General features: G+C 32.4%; 1 protein-coding gene across 1 annotated transcript in view; it reads left to right on the plus strand.

Moving 5' to 3' along the window:
* The window catches only part of GRIK2 (glutamate ionotropic receptor kainate type subunit 2), a 1,179,562-nt gene that overhangs the window by 809,211 nt on the left and 349,866 nt on the right, over positions 1-20,485 (plus strand). Inside the window, exon 11 of the mRNA XM_053710578.1 lies at positions 3,609-3,832. Coding sequence (XP_053566553.1) covers positions 3,609-3,832 — 224 coding nt within the window. The remainder of the gene's footprint in view (positions 1-3,608; positions 3,833-20,485) is intronic.

A 20,485-nucleotide genomic window follows, 5' to 3' on the forward strand; every position in this document is an offset into this window, starting at 1 on the left:
CCCTGCTGGCGGCAGATTGGCTGCAAATCTGCAGGGGGCGGCGTTGCACCAGCAGTTCACAAGAGCTGCTGGTGCAATGCTGAATGCGGAGAGCATTTGTAATGAATCATCTAGCTTTATTTTGAACATGTTTTATAAAAAAAAATATATATTTTCACTAACTTCCCTGTCCCCCAGAACAAAAGGACCCTTGTTAAGCAATCACAAACTAATACACATATATAGCATGAACCTTTGTTTGCAGATGTGCAGTTAAAGGGACATAATACTCATATGCTAAATCACTTGAAACTGATGCAGTATAACTGTAAAAAGCTGACAGGAAAATATCACCTGAGCATCTCTATGTAAAAAAGGAAGATATTTTACCTCACAATCTCCTCAGCTCAGCAGAGTAAGTTCTGTGTAAAAAGTTATACTCAGCTGCTCCCAGCTGCAGGTAAAAAAATAAAAAAAAATGAAGAAATGAACAGCAGCCAATCAGCATCAGCAGTGCTGAGGTCATGAACTCTTACTGTGATCTCATGAGATTTGACTTAACTCTCATGAGATTTCATAGTAAGCTTCCTTTACCTGATTGGTGAAATAATATGAGAGTGCACGATGCTAGTCCCTTCAGATGTCCCAGGACAAACACACTAAAATGCTGCTTAGAAATCCTTTACAATGGGAGGTGGCTACTGAGGAACTTTTGAGGTAAAATATCTTTCTTTTTTACATAGAGATGTTCAAGTGATATTTTCTAATCAGCTTTTTACAGCTATGCTGCATCACTTTCAAGTGTTTAAACATTTGGGTATTATGGCCCTTTAAGGAAAGAAAAAGGGGTAGCCTGTTCTCTTCTCTTAAGGTGGGTTAAGACAGATTTAACTTAGTTCATAATAATGTATTAATCTGATATTTAAACAAAAAGACATCTAGGGCTCCATTTATCAAGCTGTGAGAGCTGCTATTTAACCTCTCAAACACCTAAAGTGTTGTGAATTTCAATCATCCTGATCAGACCTGATTGGGGGGTTATTGACATCCACCACTTGCGTGCGATTGGCCAGTCAAGAGCAGGTGGCGGCATTGCGCAAGTGGTGGTTTCTGCAATGCTCGCCGTTAGAATGGACAAACAAGGTTTATGATAGCAAACCTTGTCCGCCCGGCTATAGATAAATGGAGCCCATATTCCTTTCTGATCTCTATTTAATAGCTAAATATAAATATATATTTATATTTACACAATAATACACAAACTAATGCTTAAGTTTCAGTAATTAAATATTTTATGCATTGTTGAAATGCTCAGTTTAATCAAATTGTGTCGGCCAATATAATTTGTACTTTGGATTCTAGTGCAGTAGGAACATGGGTTTTATCACTGCGCTAATTCTGCATGCCTCACTGCTCCTACAACCCTGAAAGTCCTCATGATGGCCAAAGTACAGGATGCAGCAGTCAATGTGAAAGGGCTAATGGTCCTTTTAGTTTTCCCAGCTTTTAAATATAGGGCTTAAAATTTAGAATTTCCAAATCAAAACTTTTTCCTATCTTTTTTAAATAATTTGGTTTGGTTAAAACCTGTATATTTTTAAAGTTAAAATACAGAAAAGTGTGCCAAATAAGTATTAAAAGTACATCGAAAAGATTTTCTACCTATAATTAAACTGTTTGGGCTAGATTGCAAATGGAGTTCAATTGATAGAGCTTGGTGCATTATCTTTTGGGTGACCTTGAGCAAAGAAAACCACAGAATCGGGGTTGGTTAAATATTTTAAACAAAGCATCTTAACAGCACCAAACCTTTCTTGGCATTACCTTTACTTTTAATGGATAGAGCAAGGAGCATTATTAGCTTGCTCATTTTGGGTTTAAGGGACAGTAAACAACTTGAGATTTTTATATAAAATGTTTAGTTATGCATAATGAAACTTTGCAATATATTTTCAGTGTTTATTTTGCTCCCATTTTCATGTAATTTAGCTCTGGAAATTGAGCAATTTCTAATTCTTAGAACTTAAAATGCACCCTACAGACTTCTTAAGGATAACTCTGCTACATACCTGTCCCTAATTGACTCTAACTGATAACAACTTAAAAACAATGTACTAACTTTCTGATTGTGACTAGCCTTGTTGTCTGCAGACTAAAGCCCAGATTGGCTTCTCCAAATGGTGGGTGGAGTTTGGTTATTGAAAGAAATTGCAGTTAAAAGGATGTTAATTTATTTTAATAACATTAATACTAGGCGGATTGTGTTATTCTATTACAAAACAAAATAAATATCTTGTAATTACAAGGTGTTTACTAGACTTGTGCAGCTGCCAAAATGTATGTAATGAATATTCATTGGCTGTACTATTTGGAGGCACTATAGGCTGCATATTCTGAGGCACTATAGGAGGCTTCATGTTATTTGCTCCCAGGGCCTGCACTAAAGGATCTTCTCCTTTAATGCAGGCCCTGGGAGCCGCCACGCTAAGCCTCCAGTTAGTGAGGTTGTGGCTCTATGAAAAAGAGGACCAGGTAAGCACAGCTCTCCAGTGTGCTGAAGGTAAGTATTAACCCCTAAAAAAATTTAAAGGAAACAAATGAACACTGGCGAATTTCATCAGTATTTTTTCGTTTTCTTTAAATTTGTTTGGTGCATTTATTTGTATATTTGTTTTGATAAAATGAAACAAACATTTTTGATTTTCTTTCCAAATTTATATTTGTAACTAAACAAAAGCACATCTCTAGTGTTTACTGTCCCTTTAAATGTTGCACTTGAGCACAATCAAAATACCTCTATTAAAGTTGTGCTTTTTAAGACCTAGAGTAAAACATAATAATAGTATAGCATAGACCTACATTAAGAACTGCTCTAAATAGCTCACCCTGGGCTTAGTGATCGTGTGATACACATCTTAAATTGTATTGCACCACCCCATAGTCATCTATAATGTGAGAGATTTAGCACATGTTCACTATCCAACATGCAGATGTTAGCACTTCCTACACTGTAAGTTTTTTGGACTTGTAATATGAGCCCAAAAAGAAAAACTCTACTGATTGCACTTGAGCAATATTAACACACAATTTTGCTAATAATTTTGCCCTTGACTTGAAATTTTCCCTTTAACTGTTTATAATTGTAAAGTACACTTCATTCAAATTTTTCTTTTAAAGACATAACATACTGCATGATTTAAAAAAGGAATAGGAAAGAAAAAATATTGTTACTTGACTTTACATGCTGTGATGTAACAAAACATTTTACAAGTAAATTTATTAAATTTCAGTATCCTGAACAATACTTTTTTACATATGTTTATTTGGTTAACTTTTCTGTGATTATGATGCTGCATTTTATTTTAGTATCCTAACAACATTATTTAACTTATGTGTTTGCTTACATTCTTCTGTAATAATTAAGCTGAATTACTTTCCTACTGTAGTTTGTAACAGTTGTAGAAGTGTTAAAGGTAATTATTTCACTTATGGAAAATAAGATTAGCACTTCATTTTCACTTGTTTAAAATACTTACCATGTGAAAATCTTGACTTCTCTTTTCTTTGATTGCCTTTTCCTGCCTTGAACTTATAGGTTATTCTTCTTCTTTTTATGTTTCTGTCAACAGAAAGCTGACCTTGCAGTTGCACCGCTGGCTATTACCTATGTACGAGAACAGGTCATCGACTTTTCCAAACCGTTTATGACTCTTGGAATAAGTATTTTGTACCGAAAGCCCAATGGTACAAACCCAGGCGTCTTTTCCTTCCTGAATCCTCTTTCCCCTGATATCTGGATGTATATTCTGCTGGCTTACTTGGGTGTCAGTTGTGTGCTCTTTGTCATAGCCAGGTAACATGTCTGCTTTTGTGATTATTTTGGCAATTATCTTATGCTTTTTCTTTCTTATAATTGTCAAAAGTCACATTTCTTGCTGTATTAGTCTTTTATTCTTATATTCCTATGCAGTGTAAATCATAAAAAAGGCTCTCACCAATTATTGTTAAATTCTGCCTATAATATGGCTGAAGCTGTTATCTACTATATGTCTGTGTCTATGTGTGTGTGTGTCTCTGTGTGTCTGTCTATGTGTGTGTCTATGTGTTTGTGAGTGTGTCTTTGTGTGTGTGCTTTTTCGCACATTTGTGTGAATATGTACAGGTATTTGTTATTACAATGCATATTTGTATTTGTGTATTGTCTACAATATATTATCTACATGTATGAAACTGTAGCTGTCCAATACTTTCAGAGCAGGGTGTTAACAAATTTAGAGAAGTTATGTGTGCTTGTTGCAAGAATACATAGCAGTACACTAAAAGTTAAAGATATATGAAATTTAAAACTGAGCTGTACTACATGTATTTGCAAATATGCTTCTAGTACCAGTTATCACTGTTTTAGTGATTTTACTATGTATAGAGCATATGTACATATGTCTCAAGTATCCTCATTCAAACATAGCATCTGCTCAGAGATCCAGCAGTGGTGTGTGTTTGTTAGTGATGATGAAAAATGAATAATTGCGGGCACAATATATGCTCTTGTGTGCAAGGTGTTTAAATGCATGAGGCATATGCACATATATATATATATATATATATATATATATATATATATATATATATATATATATATATATATATATATAGATATAGATAGATATATATATATATATATATATCAGCAAATAATATAAAATACTAGCCTCAAAATTCTAATGTAAAAAGTAAATATAAACAGTGCTAAATATTATCACATCTTATCTAACAAACAAGTAAACACTGTTTTATTCACATAAAAATCAATTAAATGCAAATATTATATTTGTTTTTTGATCATACAATTTTCTGTAATGTTAATCTTTATGCAAAGTTAAAAAAAAAAGTTGTTTGCCAGATCTAGCTGCTGAACTTTCTGCTTGTTCAGCTTTTTAAGTTCTCTAGTGTATCATTGTGCTCAAAGCTGATCCAGAGTTACAATAAGTAGAACAGACCAGCAAATGAAGATTAAAAGACCAGTGAAATCCAGAGGGAACCAAAGGACAGTGCATAAGAATTTTGCAGTACATATAATGAACACAGTGTAATACAACAGTAGCGACTCTTGCCCTAATCATTTTTATTATTATGATAAGTGTGTGCTGGCTGCATTTGCATTGAAGTTACCAAAACTGCTAAATAAAACACAAAGGGCCAGATGAGTCGAGCTCTAACAGTTACGTGTGAGTTATAAGGGGTTTATCGTGGGTGTTTGCGCTTGTCGGGTTTTCAATCACGATTTATGCTATAATGATTACCACATTCTCAGAGCTTAGTAATCTAACGCAAAATATTTATTAAAATAATTTATCTTTACTAATTTACAGAGACTTATTTTGATTTAGTATCGAGTCTGAATTTTAACTTTTATTGTCGAAAAGTAAATTATCAATATACTAAGTATATATATATATATATATATATATATATATATATATATAAGTTATAGTTATGCTCTTAAAACTATAAATTATTTTAATGTATATATAACAGAATACTGAACATAATAATAATAATAATAATTATTATTATTATAATAGCAATTAGTTGTATATTCATTCATAATACATTTTAGAACAATTATTTAATTCTAAGTGCTGCATATCTTATTTAAGTTTAAACTAAAAGTTATAAATACCATCTGTTGATTACATGCCAATTAATTATAGTAAATATAAATCTGTTAGTTTTAATAGATTAATTAATTTATTTTTATTTATAAAACAAATAATAAATATTTAAATTTAGGATATTACAGTATGCAAAGTAAAATAAATCTTCAGGTCTAAATCTAATCGATTTCATATTTTATATTATAGATTTTTAGCAATTGCTCAGTTTCCTGATTGCTAATAATCACCTAGATTACGAGTTTTGCGTTACGGTGCGTTATGGCTTTTAACGCTGAAAAATTGGCTATTACACTGGAATGGCCTGGAAAGCATATTACAAGTCGTGTCGGTATAGCTATACCGCAAGCATTTTACCCTGTAATGCAACATCTATTCCACACTCAAAAAATTACATTTTTGTGTGGGATTTTCATAGCATATGTTGTGCGGTCTGGCTAAAATGCTTGCGTTACAGCCTATACTGACGGGATCATCTGAGACCAGTAGTTATGGATTTTGCGAAACAAAAATGTTTCACAAAACTCATAACTAAACTGTTACAAAGTACACTAACACCCATAAACTACCTATTAACCCCTAAACCGCTGCCCTCCCACATCGCAAACACTATATTAAATTTATGAATCCCTAATCTGCCACCCACCCACACTGTGACTATTAAATTAAGTTATTTACCCCTAATATGCTACCCACCCACATCGCCAACACTATTTAAATATAGTAACCCCTAAACCGCCACTCCCCAACATTGCTGACACTAATAAAAGTTATTAACCCCTAATCCGTCACTCCTTGACATCGCTGACACCTAAATAAACCTATAAACCCCTAAACCACTGCCCCCTCACATCGCCAATCCTATAATATAAAAGGCCAAGTGTGTTTGTCCGAAGCTGTCATGGACAGTAGAGACTTCATGAGGACAAACACACCTGGCCTTCAGCAAACTGACCTGGGCTGGCTGCTGGCACCTAATCCGTGAAGGGGTGGAGCCACATTGTTAAAGGGGCAGAGCTGGGTGTGAAGGGGTGAAGTCTAATTGTGATGGGGCGGGGCGAGCCGGGCAGGAGCTGCCGTAGCTGTCTGAGTGTCTGCATGAGAGAGAGAGCAGCACAAGAGCGGAGATATAGAGCAAAAGAGAGGGATGAGAGAGAGCAAAAGAGAGGGGTGAGAGAGAGTAAAAGAGAGGGGTGAGAGGGAGCAAAAGAGTGGGATGAAAGAGAGCAAAAGAGAGGGGTGAGAGAGAGTAAAAGAGAATGGTGAGAGAGAGCAAAAAAGAGGGGTGACAGAGAGCAAAATACAGGGGAGGGAGAGAGCAAAAGAGAGGGGAGAGAGTGCAAAAGATAGGGGGAGAGAGAGAGCAAAAGAGAGGGATGAGAGAGAGCAAATGAGAGGGGTGAGAGAGAGTAAAAGAGAAGGGTGAGAGAGAGCAAAAAAGAGGGGTGATAAAGAGAAAAATACAGGGGAGGGAGAGAGCAAAATAGAGGGGAGAGAGTGCACAAGATAGGGGGAGAGAGAGAGCAAAATAGAGGGGGGAGAGAGACCAAAAGAGAGGGGGGAGAAAGCAAAAGAGAGGGGGAGAGAGAGACAAAAAGAGAGGGGGGAGAGAGAGCAAAAGGGAAAGAGAGAGCAAGCAAAAGAGAGGGTGAGAGAGAGAGCGGGCAAAAGAGAAGGTGAGAGAGAGAGTGCAAAAGAGAGGGGGAGAGAGAGAGCAAAAGAGAGGAGAGAGAGCACAAAAGAGAGGGGGAGAGAGCAAAAGAGAGGGGAAGAGAGATCAAAAGAGAGGAGAAGAGAGAGCAAAAGAGAGGGGGAGAAAGAGCAAAAGAGAGGGGGAGAGAGAGCAAAAGAGAAGGGGGAGAGAGAGCAAAAAAATGTGAGAGAGGGAGCAAAATAGAGGGGGGAGAGCGCAAAACAGAAGGGGGAGAGAGAGAGAGAGCAAAAGAAATGGGGAGAGAGAGCAAAAGAGAGGGGTAGAGAGAGAGTAAAAGAGAGGTGGGAGAGAGAGTGCAAAAGAGAGGGGGAGAGAGTGCAAAATAGAGGGGGAAGAGAGAGAGCAAGAGAGGGTTGAGAGAGCGAAAGATAGGGGAGAGAGAGAGAGAGAGCAAGGGAGGGGAGAGAGAGAGAGCAAAAGAGAGGGGAGAGAGAGAGCAAAAAAGAGGGGGAGAGAGAGTGAAAAAGAGAGGGGGAGAGAGAGAGCAAAAGAGAGGGAGGGAGAGAGCAGAGATATAGAGCAAACAAGAGGGATGAGAGAGCAAAAGAGAGGGGAGAAAGAGAGCAAAAGAGAGGGGAGAGAGAGAGCAAAAGAGAGGGGGAAGAGAGAGAGAAAAATAGAGGGGGGGACAGAGCAAGGGGTGGGGTGTACTGCAAAAAATGGCTCATGTACACAGGCTGTAGGACTAGTACTATTATAAAGTATTAACCCCTAAGCCTCCATCCCCCCACATCGTAACTACTAAATTAAAATTATTAACCCCTAAACCTAACACACCCCTAACTTTAAATTAAAATTACAATATAACTATCTTAAAATAAATTAAAACTTATCTGTGAAATAAAAAAAATCCTAAATTCAAACTATAAATTAACCTAACATAACTATTCTAATAAAATAAAAAAACTACAAATTTAAAAAACCTAACACTACGAAAAAAATAAAAAAATCTAAAATTACAAAAAAACAATACACTAAATTACGAAAAATAAAAAACACTAAGCTTCAAATAAAATGAAATTATCAAAAATAAAAACAATTACACCTAATATAATAGCCCTATAAAAATAAAAAGCCCCCCAAAATAAAAATACCCCCTAACCTACAATAAAGTACCAATAGCCCTTAAAAGGGCCTTTTGTAGGGCATTGCCCTAAATTAAACAATACAATACAAATAAAATGAAATTATCAAAAATAAAAACAATTACACCTAATATAATAGCCCTATAAAAATAAAAAAGCCCCCCAAAATAAAAATACCCCCTAACCTACAATAAAGTACCAATAGCCCTTAAAAGGGCCTTTTGTAGGGCATTGCCCTAAATTAAACAATACAATACAAAGTCCCCCCAACAGTAAAACTCACCACTCAACCAACCCCCAAAATAAAAAAACCTAACTCTAAAACATCCTAAACTACCCATTGCCCCTAAATGAGCATTTGTATGTGCATTGCCCTTCAAAGGGTATTCAGCGCTTTTAAACTGCCCTTAAAAGGGCATTCAGCTTTTTTTACAAGTGCCCATTTCTAATCTAAAAATAAACCCACCCCCCCAAAAAAAATGAACTAACACTAACCCCATAAAATCTACTCACGGTTTCTGAAGTCCGGACATCCATCTTCATCCAGGTGGCGAGAAGTCTTCATCCAGGTGGCAACACCTTCATCCATCTCAGGGACATCTTCTATCTTCATCCCGGCGGCATTTTGAAAGGGTTACCTTGCGTTCAACTTCAGTGTACGGCGGTGACCGTGCAGGCTGGGATCGGCTTCCAGAATAGCTCCGCTCCGCACCGCCGGGATGAAGATAGAAGATGTCCCAGAGATGGATGAAGGTGTCGCCGCCTGGATGAAGACTTCTCGTCGCCTGGATGAAGATGGATGTCTAGACTTCAGGAACCGTGAGTAGATTTAATGGGGTTAATGAGTTTTTTTAGATTATTAATTTATTTTTTTATTTTTTTTAGTGTTTTTTTTAGATTAGGGATGGGCACTTTTAAAAGAGCTGAATGCCTTTTTAAGGGCAATGCCCATACGAATGCCCTTTTAAGGGCAATGCCCATACAAATGCCCCTTTAGGGGCAATGTGTAGTTTAAGATTTTTTAGAGTTAGGTTTTTTATTTTGGGGGGTTGGTTGAGAGGTGGGTTTTACTGTTGGGGGGACTTTGTATTTTTTTACAGGGAAAAGAGCTCTTTAACTTAGGGCAATTCCCTACAAAAGGCCCTTTTAAGGGCTATTGGTAGTTTATTGTAGGTTAGGGGGTGTTTTTATTTTGGGAGGTCTTTTTTATTTTTAAAAGGCTATTAGATAAGGTATAATTGTTTTTATTTTTGATAATTTTGTTTATTATTTTTGTAAGCTTAGTGTTTTTTATTTTTCGTAATTTAGTGTTTATTATTTTTTGTAATTTTAGATTTAGATTTTTTTCGTAGTTTTAGTTTTTTTAAATTTGTAAATTAGATTTTTTAATTTGTAGTTTGTTTTTATTTCATTAGAATAGTTTTGTTAGGTTAATTTATAGTTTAAACTTAGGATTTATTTTATTTCACAGGTTAAGATTGTTATATTGTAATTTTAATTTAAAGTTAGGGGTGTGTTAGGTTTAGGGGTTAATAGTTTAATTTAGTGTTTTGCAATGTGGGGGCTGGCAGTTTAGGGGTTAATAGGTTTATTTAGTGGCGGTGATGTGGGGGGCTAGAGGTTTAGGGGTTAATAGGTTTATTTTGTAGCGGCGATATGGGAGGCCGGAGGTTTAAGGGTTAATCATTTTATTTAGTGGTGTTGATGTCGGGGAGCAGTGGTTTAGGGGTTAATTATTTTATTTAGGTGTCGGCAATGTCAGGGGAGGCGGATTGGGGTGTTTACACTTGGGGTTTATGTTAGGATGTTAGGTTTAAACATAACTTTTTTTCCCCATAGACATCATTGGGGTTGCGTTACAGAGATTTTTCATTCCGCACTTCAGGTGTTTGTTCCTAACTCTCTCTCCCCATTAATGTCTATGGGGAAAGCGTGCACGAGCATGTCAAATCAGCCCTTGGACTTTGTGTGGTATGGAGCTTAACGCACAACACAAGGAGGCTTTTCAGTTACTCGTAATGGCAGTGCTATGGAGAGTGAAATAATGCAAATTTTTTGGCATTAGTCTCGCACCATGTTTAGCCCAAAACTCGTAATGTAGGCAAATATTTTTAAATATTCATTAAAATATTCATTAAAAGCAATAAACTTTTATTTTTCTAAGGAACCACATTGTTTGGTCTGCATTTTGTATAATGTCTTTAAGAGAAAAGTGTCTTAAAGGGACAAGACAATTAATATATATAGTTTTATGATTCAGATAAAGTTAAAAAATACATTTCTATAATCATTTTTTTGATTATACATGATGCATATAACAACAAACCAGAATCATTAGCAAACCTGAAACATAGTAATTAAAACTGTAACACTTTATAAAACTGGTACCGTAAAGATTTCTCTGCCAATTATCTATTCAAGAATGAACCCAGCAATGTCCTTGTCAGTTGATTGATTCCTGTGTCTACTAATAAGTATGCCAGATACAGTGTTTTTTGTGAAAGAAAAGGTGCCGCTACTCAAAATAAAGGTGCGGTACTCATTACTTATTGATTGATAAATTCTGCTTAGTAACTTTGAGAATAGCAAAGCGACAACATTAATTACAATGTTTGAAGTATTTTGCAGCCCCCGCTTATGAAAACTAGAGCATTTAAATGTTGATTACAAATATAACCTGTTATGAGTTGACAGAGGTGGGGGTACTCGGTTTCTGGTGAGTACCACCACAAAAAAGCCCTGTATATATATATATATATATATATATATATATATATATATATATACTGACTGTATATAAATGTGAAGAAAGCAGCATTACACACTCAAGCGAGTGTGTAATGGTACATCCAGGCAGTGGACCCTGTACATCCGCTGCCCAGATGTATCATTACACACTAGCTTGTTTGATGTGAAGCTGTGCGGTTAGGTTCCCAAAATGAGAAACTTGTCCGCATAGCTCTTAGTAGATGGGCCCTAAATCTTTATTTAAGTTTAAGCTTATTCCCAGCTGCTCCTTGGCAAAGCAAAAAAATGTTTTGTGTTTTCTTTGTGACAACATTTTGTCTGAAACATATGCACATATATTACCAAGGTATGCTCTTCATCAATGAATACAAAGAGAATGAAAATTTGAAGTAAATTGGAATGATAAAAAATGACAGGCCCTCTCTAAAATATGAATGTTTAATTTTGTGATTGTCATCAATTAAAGGGATATTACAGTCAAAATTAAACTTTCCTGATCCAGGTAGTTTTAAAAAAAGTTTCCAATTTATCTCTATTATCACATTTGTTCTAATGGTATAATTTGTTGAAGAGTAAACCTAGATAGACTAATAGGAGCTTAGGAGCAGGAGCATGCCTTTAGCAGTCTATGGCAGTAAAGTTTGTATAACATTGCAATAAACAATGTTGCAAATACTGTTGCTAGATGGCTAGAGACATGTGCATGTTTTTGAGCTTATTTAGGATTATCCTTTAACAAAGGATACCAAAAGAACTAAGCAAATTGATAATATAATTAAATAGTAATATTGCTTAAAATGTAATGATCTCGCCAATCCAAGTTTCATTTTGACTTTAATGTCCCTTTAATGTCAAACGTGATAAAAAACAGAACCCGGTTAAGGGCCAGATAACAAGTGAAGAGCAAAGTTGCGCTTATGTGAGCGCAATATTTTCGCTCCACTCGTAATACCAGCGCATGCAATTGTGCACTTGTATTTGAAGTGCGGCACAATGCGAACGTGACCTCCTGTTCACATTGCTAGGAAGCTATGCGCTCAATAGTGTGCGCTTCCATAGGCTCCAAAGGGAGCCCCGTTCTCATGCCATCAGACACGGGGTGAAAACTAGCACAACAAAGGAGGTAAGTCACGTAGTGATGGGCAGCAAATTTAAATATACATGACAATATACATATTTATATTTATGTATTAATATGTGTATATACACATAGTAACACATAAATATATATGTATATACACCTATTAACACATAAATATATATGTATATACACCTATTAACACATAAAAATATATGTATATACACATATTAACACATAAATATATATGTATATACATATATTAACACATAAATATATATGTATATACACATATTAACACATAAATATATATGTATATACACATATTAACACATAAATATATATGTATATACACCTATTAACACATAAATATATATGTATATACACCTATTAACACATAAATATATATGTATATACACATATTAACACATAAATATATATGTATATACACATATTAACACATAAATATATATGTATATACACCTATTAACACATAAATATATATGTATATACACATATTAACACATAAATATATATGTATATACGCATATTAACACATAAATATATATGTATATACACATATTAACACATAAATATATATGTATATACACCTATTAACACATAAATATATATGTATATACACATATTAACACATAAATATATATGTATATACGCATATTAACACATAAATATATATGTATATACACATATTAACACATAAATATATATGTATATACACATATTAACACATAAATATATATGTATATACATCTATTAACACATAAATATATATGTATATACACATATTAACACATAAATATATATGTATATACGCATATTAACACATAAATATATATGTATATACACATATTAACACATAAATATATATGTATATAAGCATATTAACACATAAATATATATGTATATACACATATTAACACATAAATATATATGTATATACACATATTAACACATAAATATATATGTATATACACATATTAACACATAAATATATATGTATATACACATATTAACACATAAATATATATGTATATACACATATTAACACATAAATATATATGTATATACACCTATTAACACATAAATATATATGTATATACACATATTAACACATAAATATATATGTATATATGCATATTAACACATAAATATATATGTATATACACATATTAACACATAAATATATATATATATACACATATTAACACATAAATATATATGTATATACACATATTAACACATAAATATATATGTATATACATCTATTAACACATAAATATATATGTATATACACATATTAACACATAAATATATATGTATATACGCATATTAACACATAAATATATATGTATATACACATATTAACACATAAATATATATGTATATAAGCATATTAACACATAAATATATATGTATATACACATATTAACACATAAATATATATGTATATACACATATTAACACATAAATATATATGTATATACACATATTAACACATAAATATATATGTATATACACCTATTAACACATAAATATATATGTATATACATCTATTAACACATAAATATATATGTATATACACACATTAACACATAAATATATATCTATATACACCTATTAACACATAAATATACATGTATATAAGCATATTAACACATAAATATACATGTATATAAGCATATTAACACATAAATATATATATATATGTATTGTATATACACATATTAACACATAAATATATATGTATATACACCTATTAACACATAAATATATATGTATATACACCTATTAACACATAAATATACATGTATATAAGCATATTAACACATAAATATATATGTATATACACATATTAACACATAAATATATATGTATATACACCTATTAACACATATATATACATGTATATAAGCATATTAACACATAAATATATATGTATATACACCTATTAACACATAAATATACATGTATATAAGCATATTAACACATAAATATACATGTATATAAGCATATTAACACATAAATATATATATATATATATATATATATATATATATATATATATATATATATATATATATATTTATATAAGCCTATTAACACAAACATACATGTATATAAGCATATTAACACATAAATATACATGTATATAAGCATATTAACACATAAATATACATGTATATAAGCATATTAACACATAAATATATATGTATATACACATATTAACACATAAATATATATGTATATACACATATTAACACATAAATATATATGTATATACACATATTAACACATAAATATATATGTATATAAGCATATTAACACATAAATATATATGTATATACACATATTAACACATAAATATATATGTATACACAGATATTAACACATAAATATATATGTATATAGTTACACATATTAACACATAAATATATATGTATATACACATATTAACACATACATATATATGTATATACACATATTAACACATAAATATATATGTATATACACATATTAACACATAAATATATGTATATACACATATTAACACATAAATATATATGTATATAAGCATATTAACACATAAATATATATGTATATAAGCATATTAACACATAAATATACATGTATATAAGCATATTAACACATACATATACATGTATATAAGCATATTAACACATAAATATACATGTATATAAGCATATACATATATATTTACTAGGAACACACAGTTTACCCCACACCCGCCACTTTTAACCCCTTATAACTGCTTAGTGCATTTTTTTTAATTTTAAAAATATGCTCACATTTTTTCTTTTTAAAATAACCACTACAGGCTAAATTTTGGGGGCAATTGGGGAACATTTAGAAAATTAACCAGAGGTCTGACCTCTGGTTAATTTTCGGACTGCTAATTGCTACCACGAGTACTTGTAATGGCTGGTTATTATTATTATCTGTCCATTTGCGGTTGCGTGATAAATTAGAACTCCACTTGTAATCTAGCCCTAAATTGTTTATATGTGTTTGTGTCTAATGACATTTGTGTGTACTTATGATAAGGATAAGTCGGCGTGGTCATGTGAGGGTGCATGCAAGTATGTGTGTGCATGTGCGTGCTTGATTATGTGCATATGTGGGTGTGTCTATGTAGAGATTAGGAATATGATAGAGTTCCTGAATATGTCAGAATCTTTTAACTTGTATTTTTATTTTAAGCAGAGACAATAATACTATTATTATATATAATGATCAATAATGTGTTTTTTTGTACAATAAATATATTAACTAAATAAATATTTTATTATTTTATCAGTGCATGCCTTTTTAACCAAATTATTAAAGAACTAGCTCTTAGCTTAAGAAAAATTGTAAAAGTATTATTTAGCAATTAATTAGCAGCAAAAAATGTTAATACTGTATGTAGGAAATTGGCTAATAACAGTTAATCACCAAACATCTACAGTATGATATATAACCTACAGTATCCTTCAGAGCCTACTTTTTTTTATCTCAAAGCTCATGGACCATTAAAGCATATCTAATATGAAGAAGATAATTATTGCTTTTTTTGATAAAAAAAAAAAATAATATTTCAATTGATTAAATTTCCAGTTTTATGTTAAAGAGTAATATTCAAGAAAAGTATTTCATTTTTAAATAAAGTATCCCTTTGGGTACTTGTGTTGTGCATTCATTGTGTGATTTCTTTGTTTTTAATCATTTAAACATTACTTATTATAAAGTATACCACTGTTTTGATACTGCTAGTTGTCCATTTAATTACAACAGCTTCTTTAACATAATGTTTAAAAAAAAGTGTTAGGAAAATGAAAATTTTCTTTAGGCTTCTAAAAAAGATTAACAAAAATTGGTGAGAGCCTTTGTAACTTTTGATCTATATTTCATCAGTAGACAAAATCTTTGTTCTTATGACTTCAGAAAAGTTTGTTCATTATGTTGTGACAGCATATATTTTTAATTAGTGGAGAGCAAAAAAAAGGTATCCATGTAAGTAATTTTAATTAGACTCTAAGACTATCCCCCTATTTATCCATTGTTGTATATTTACCTCACCTTTACTTTCTTTTCTTTTTTCTTTTTCTTTTACCACATCTTTTCATGTTTTTTTGCTGTGAAATAAGAAGCCTATAACAAGGTTATGGAAGTTAATCATTTTAAATTCCTGGTCATGGTGCCCTTTTTTCTGTAAGTAAGAGGGATTTTCACCTTGCTTCAAATACTTCAGACAAAGCAGTTGTTTCAGATGTGAAAGAGCCATTATCTAAAAGTAGAAGATGCAAGCTACTTCTTTTATCTTGGTACCATAAGACCGGGCATTTTTTTTTTTTTTATATTACAGATAAGTCTTTGTTTTTTTGTGGTTTAATTTTTAGAAATAATTCAAACGAAACAAAAAAAGTTTAAATGTATTTCCTTGAAAACATATTTAAGATCTTATATATTATATTTCCAAAAAAAATGCAATCTGCAACTTAAGTAAAAAACGTGTAATGCCATCCTATTTTATTAAGTTATTTAATATTATCCATGTATTCTTAATGTTAGAAAACATTCTGGAATACCATCACTAGATGTTCACACAAAAATTTGTTGTGGATGAATTATTAAACATGAACAACATGTTTATCCCAATATTCTCATATTTAGAGGTAATTATGAATTAGTTTGTTAAAAAAAATAATGTTCACAGACTGTTTCCTGGGGAACATCTTCAGGGTGGAAGAGAAGCAGGTGGACAGCAGATTAAATTTAAATAAAGTTAAAGTAGTAGCCAAAAAGTAACCATCAGCAGTGCAAAAAAAAAGTTATTTTACCTAATGGTTGACACTATATTCAATGACATTGTTAAAGGGACACTGAACCCCCCAAAAATTATTTCGTGATTCAGATAGAGCATGCAATTTTAAGCAACTTTCTAATTTACTCCTATTATCAAATTGTATTCATTCTCTTGGTATCTTTATTTGAAAAGCAAGAATGTCAATTTAGATGCCTGCCCATTTTTGGTGAACAATCTGGGTTGTTCGTGCTGATTAGTGGATACATTCACCCACCAATAAACAAGTGCTGCCCAGGGTTCTGAATCAACAATTGGCTGGCTCCTTAGCTTAGATGCCTTCTTTTTCCAATAAAGATAGCAAGAGAACGAAGGAAAATTGATAAAAGGAGTAATTTAGAAAGTTGCTTAAAATTGCATGCTCTATCTGATTCACAAAAGAAAAAAATTGGGTTCAGTGTCCCTTTAAAACTTTAATGTATTTTTGTTTTTTATGATGTGCATTCATTTGTTTTTCATTAAAAGGACAGATGCTCATTCATTGATTTTAGATGAATGCAACAAATAACACATCTTTAGTTGTTTTATTACTACAAGCAAAATTATTTTATAGTAGGATGTATTTAAATCTGGTGCATCCGCTTATAATGTTGCCAAAATTATAAGATTAAATGGCATTCTAAAGTCCTGAAACACACTTTGCGCTCTAGGTACAAAGCAGATGATGTTGCTTTTGAGCCCTTGCGGAGCCTGCTTTCCGCAATGTAAGAAGCAGCCATCCGACTGCTGCTTCTTATCCTCTCTGTCACCTCTGTGGTTGTTTGGACATAAAACACCCCAAACATGTTAGTTTGGATAGACAGGCCCTGCTCTTGCACAATTGGGCATGCAAGAGCAGCTGATGGTGTTCCACAAGCAACTGCTTGTGCAAAGCTCATGTCCTCCCGACATCAATAAATGCCGACAGCATACACTGGTGAAATGCTTGTGCAATGCCGCCACCTGCACATTCACGGCCAATCGGCTGCTAGCAGGGGGTGTTAATTATCCCGATCATATCCGATCGGGATGATTGCAGTCCACCACCTCAGAGGTGGTGGATGAGTTAACGACCGCTGCTTCTTAATTTACGCTGCATGATAAATCTACCCCATATTGTCTACTAGCCATTTGCTGCAAAGATGGGCAGACAGGTCCCCAAGTATTAAACCATGTCTATCTACCATGTAAAACATAGGGCCTATTACATTTTAATAATTGATTTAATATTGTTCAGGAATGGAGTAGTTATTTGAGTGTATATATATTCAAAGATTAAAATAAACAATATTTTAAATATCATATACAATATCCAGTCATTTTGGATTTTAGCGTTTTGGAATAAAGCCCCAAGTAAACTTATATTATGCCCAAACAAATCTGCTTTTACAAATGTACAAATATATTCACACTTCTGCGTTATTTTTACATGCCTGTCACTCGGAGGTGTGACATTTAATGTACATTGAAGGATAGCAATGAGTTATTATGCAGTTTAAATGGATAACTGTTTTTTCTGGGATGCCTATTGCTAAACTAACCTGCTGTCAGAAAAGCTGTTGTCACACAGGAATAATATGCCTTTTGCCTTTAGGACTCACTTGTCCTAAGATTTACTTAGTCGTCAGCTTACCTAAAAAAACAATCTGGTTCAAAATATGGGATGTAAAACAGAAATTGTTCACATTATATTTAGCTACTAATTGAGATAATTAAATTTATTACATATGTATATTAAATTAACAAGTAGATTACATATATAGGTAATACACTAAATATGCTACTTCATACGTTGTTTTTTTCAGCTGTAGTTTCTGTATTTTATGTTATATTCATGTATATAGTATAGAGATAAATCAAAAAATCCATATAAGAAATTAAGGATGTCTGCATTATTATATTATTTATATAAATTCATAAAGAGAAAAGGTACATCAAAAGGACATTGATCAATACAAAAACAAAGTGATGGCCTGCAATGTTGTCTATTTAGATTCTGATTTTTTTTGTTTTTTTTTGTTTGCAGGCACTGAGATTCTCTTTTTAAAAAAAAAAAAAAAAAAAAAAAAACGTATATGTTTACTCTCTGATATTTCTAAAGGGCAATGATTTCATTTGTAATGTTGGTGGTCAATCTTAGAGCATGCATGAGAAGCATTATATTTAGGATAGACTCATGAAACATCCAGTACCTAAGAAAACACATTGCTGGCCACATATTTTTACATTAAATTAAAAAAATATATTTTGCAATCCAGAATCTATAGCATCGGTTTTAAAACCTGTCCTCAGGCCTCCCCAACAGGCCAGGTTTTCAGGATTACCTTGAATGAGAGCAGGTAAAATAATCACGTTTACTAATTCGTTGATTATTTCACCTGTGCTCCAGATGTCTGCAAATTGTGGTTTGCAATGTCCAGAGAGCAGCCGCACCATATAAATATGAATTTTATTTGGTTAATACAAAAGCATAATAAAAATGCAATGTTTCGAACCACACAGGTTCTTAGTCATGCATATGCATTTTTATTATGCTTTTGTATTAACCAAATAAAATTCATATTTATATGGTGCAGCTGCTCTCTGGACTTTGCATATACTTTGAGGGTTTAACCCTGCAGCAAGCACATTTTTTACACTTGTGCTGAACTTCTCTGTTTTTGCAAATTGTGGTTTGTTAGGGAGGTCTGAAGACAAGTTTGAAAACCAGTGGTCTAGAGCAATACAGTAAGTATTATTAAACATTCTATTGCTGTCTTTCTCTACTGTTGAGCTTTTAAATATGCAGTCATATACATAAATCATATAGTCATATTTTTACATTTTTTGATACTCAATTGAAACAAATATGCTATCCTAACATGTTCTCTAACTTTTCAGGTACATAGCACATTTATACTGTACATACCAAAGACTGAGAACTGCAGCTGTAACATATCCAAAGCCAGGGATAGATAGAAAGATAGATACATAGATAGACAGACAGACAGACAGACAGACAGATAGATAGATAGATAGATAGATAGATAGATAGATAGATAGATAGATAGATAGATAGATAGATAGATAGATATGGATGCATTATGACAATTTTATTATGATTACACAGTGGGACTTTCTGAAATAAATAACTGACATGTATCTGCTATCAGTTTTTAGATGATACATTGTTTGAAATAATATATAACATAGAAATCAATTTATATAGAGTAAACAGTACAGATTTTTTCCACCATTGGGAAAAATCTAGATTCTGTAGCAGACCCTGAAATCAATTACTCATAACATCAAATCGGAGCACCTGTTATGTCAGTATTTGAAGCAATGAGAAAAACCTGGTTTATATTT

Source organism: Bombina bombina, chromosome 4, assembly GCF_027579735.1.
Source record: "Bombina bombina isolate aBomBom1 chromosome 4, aBomBom1.pri, whole genome shotgun sequence".
Classification (NCBI taxonomy): Eukaryota; Metazoa; Chordata; class Amphibia; order Anura; family Bombinatoridae; genus Bombina; species Bombina bombina.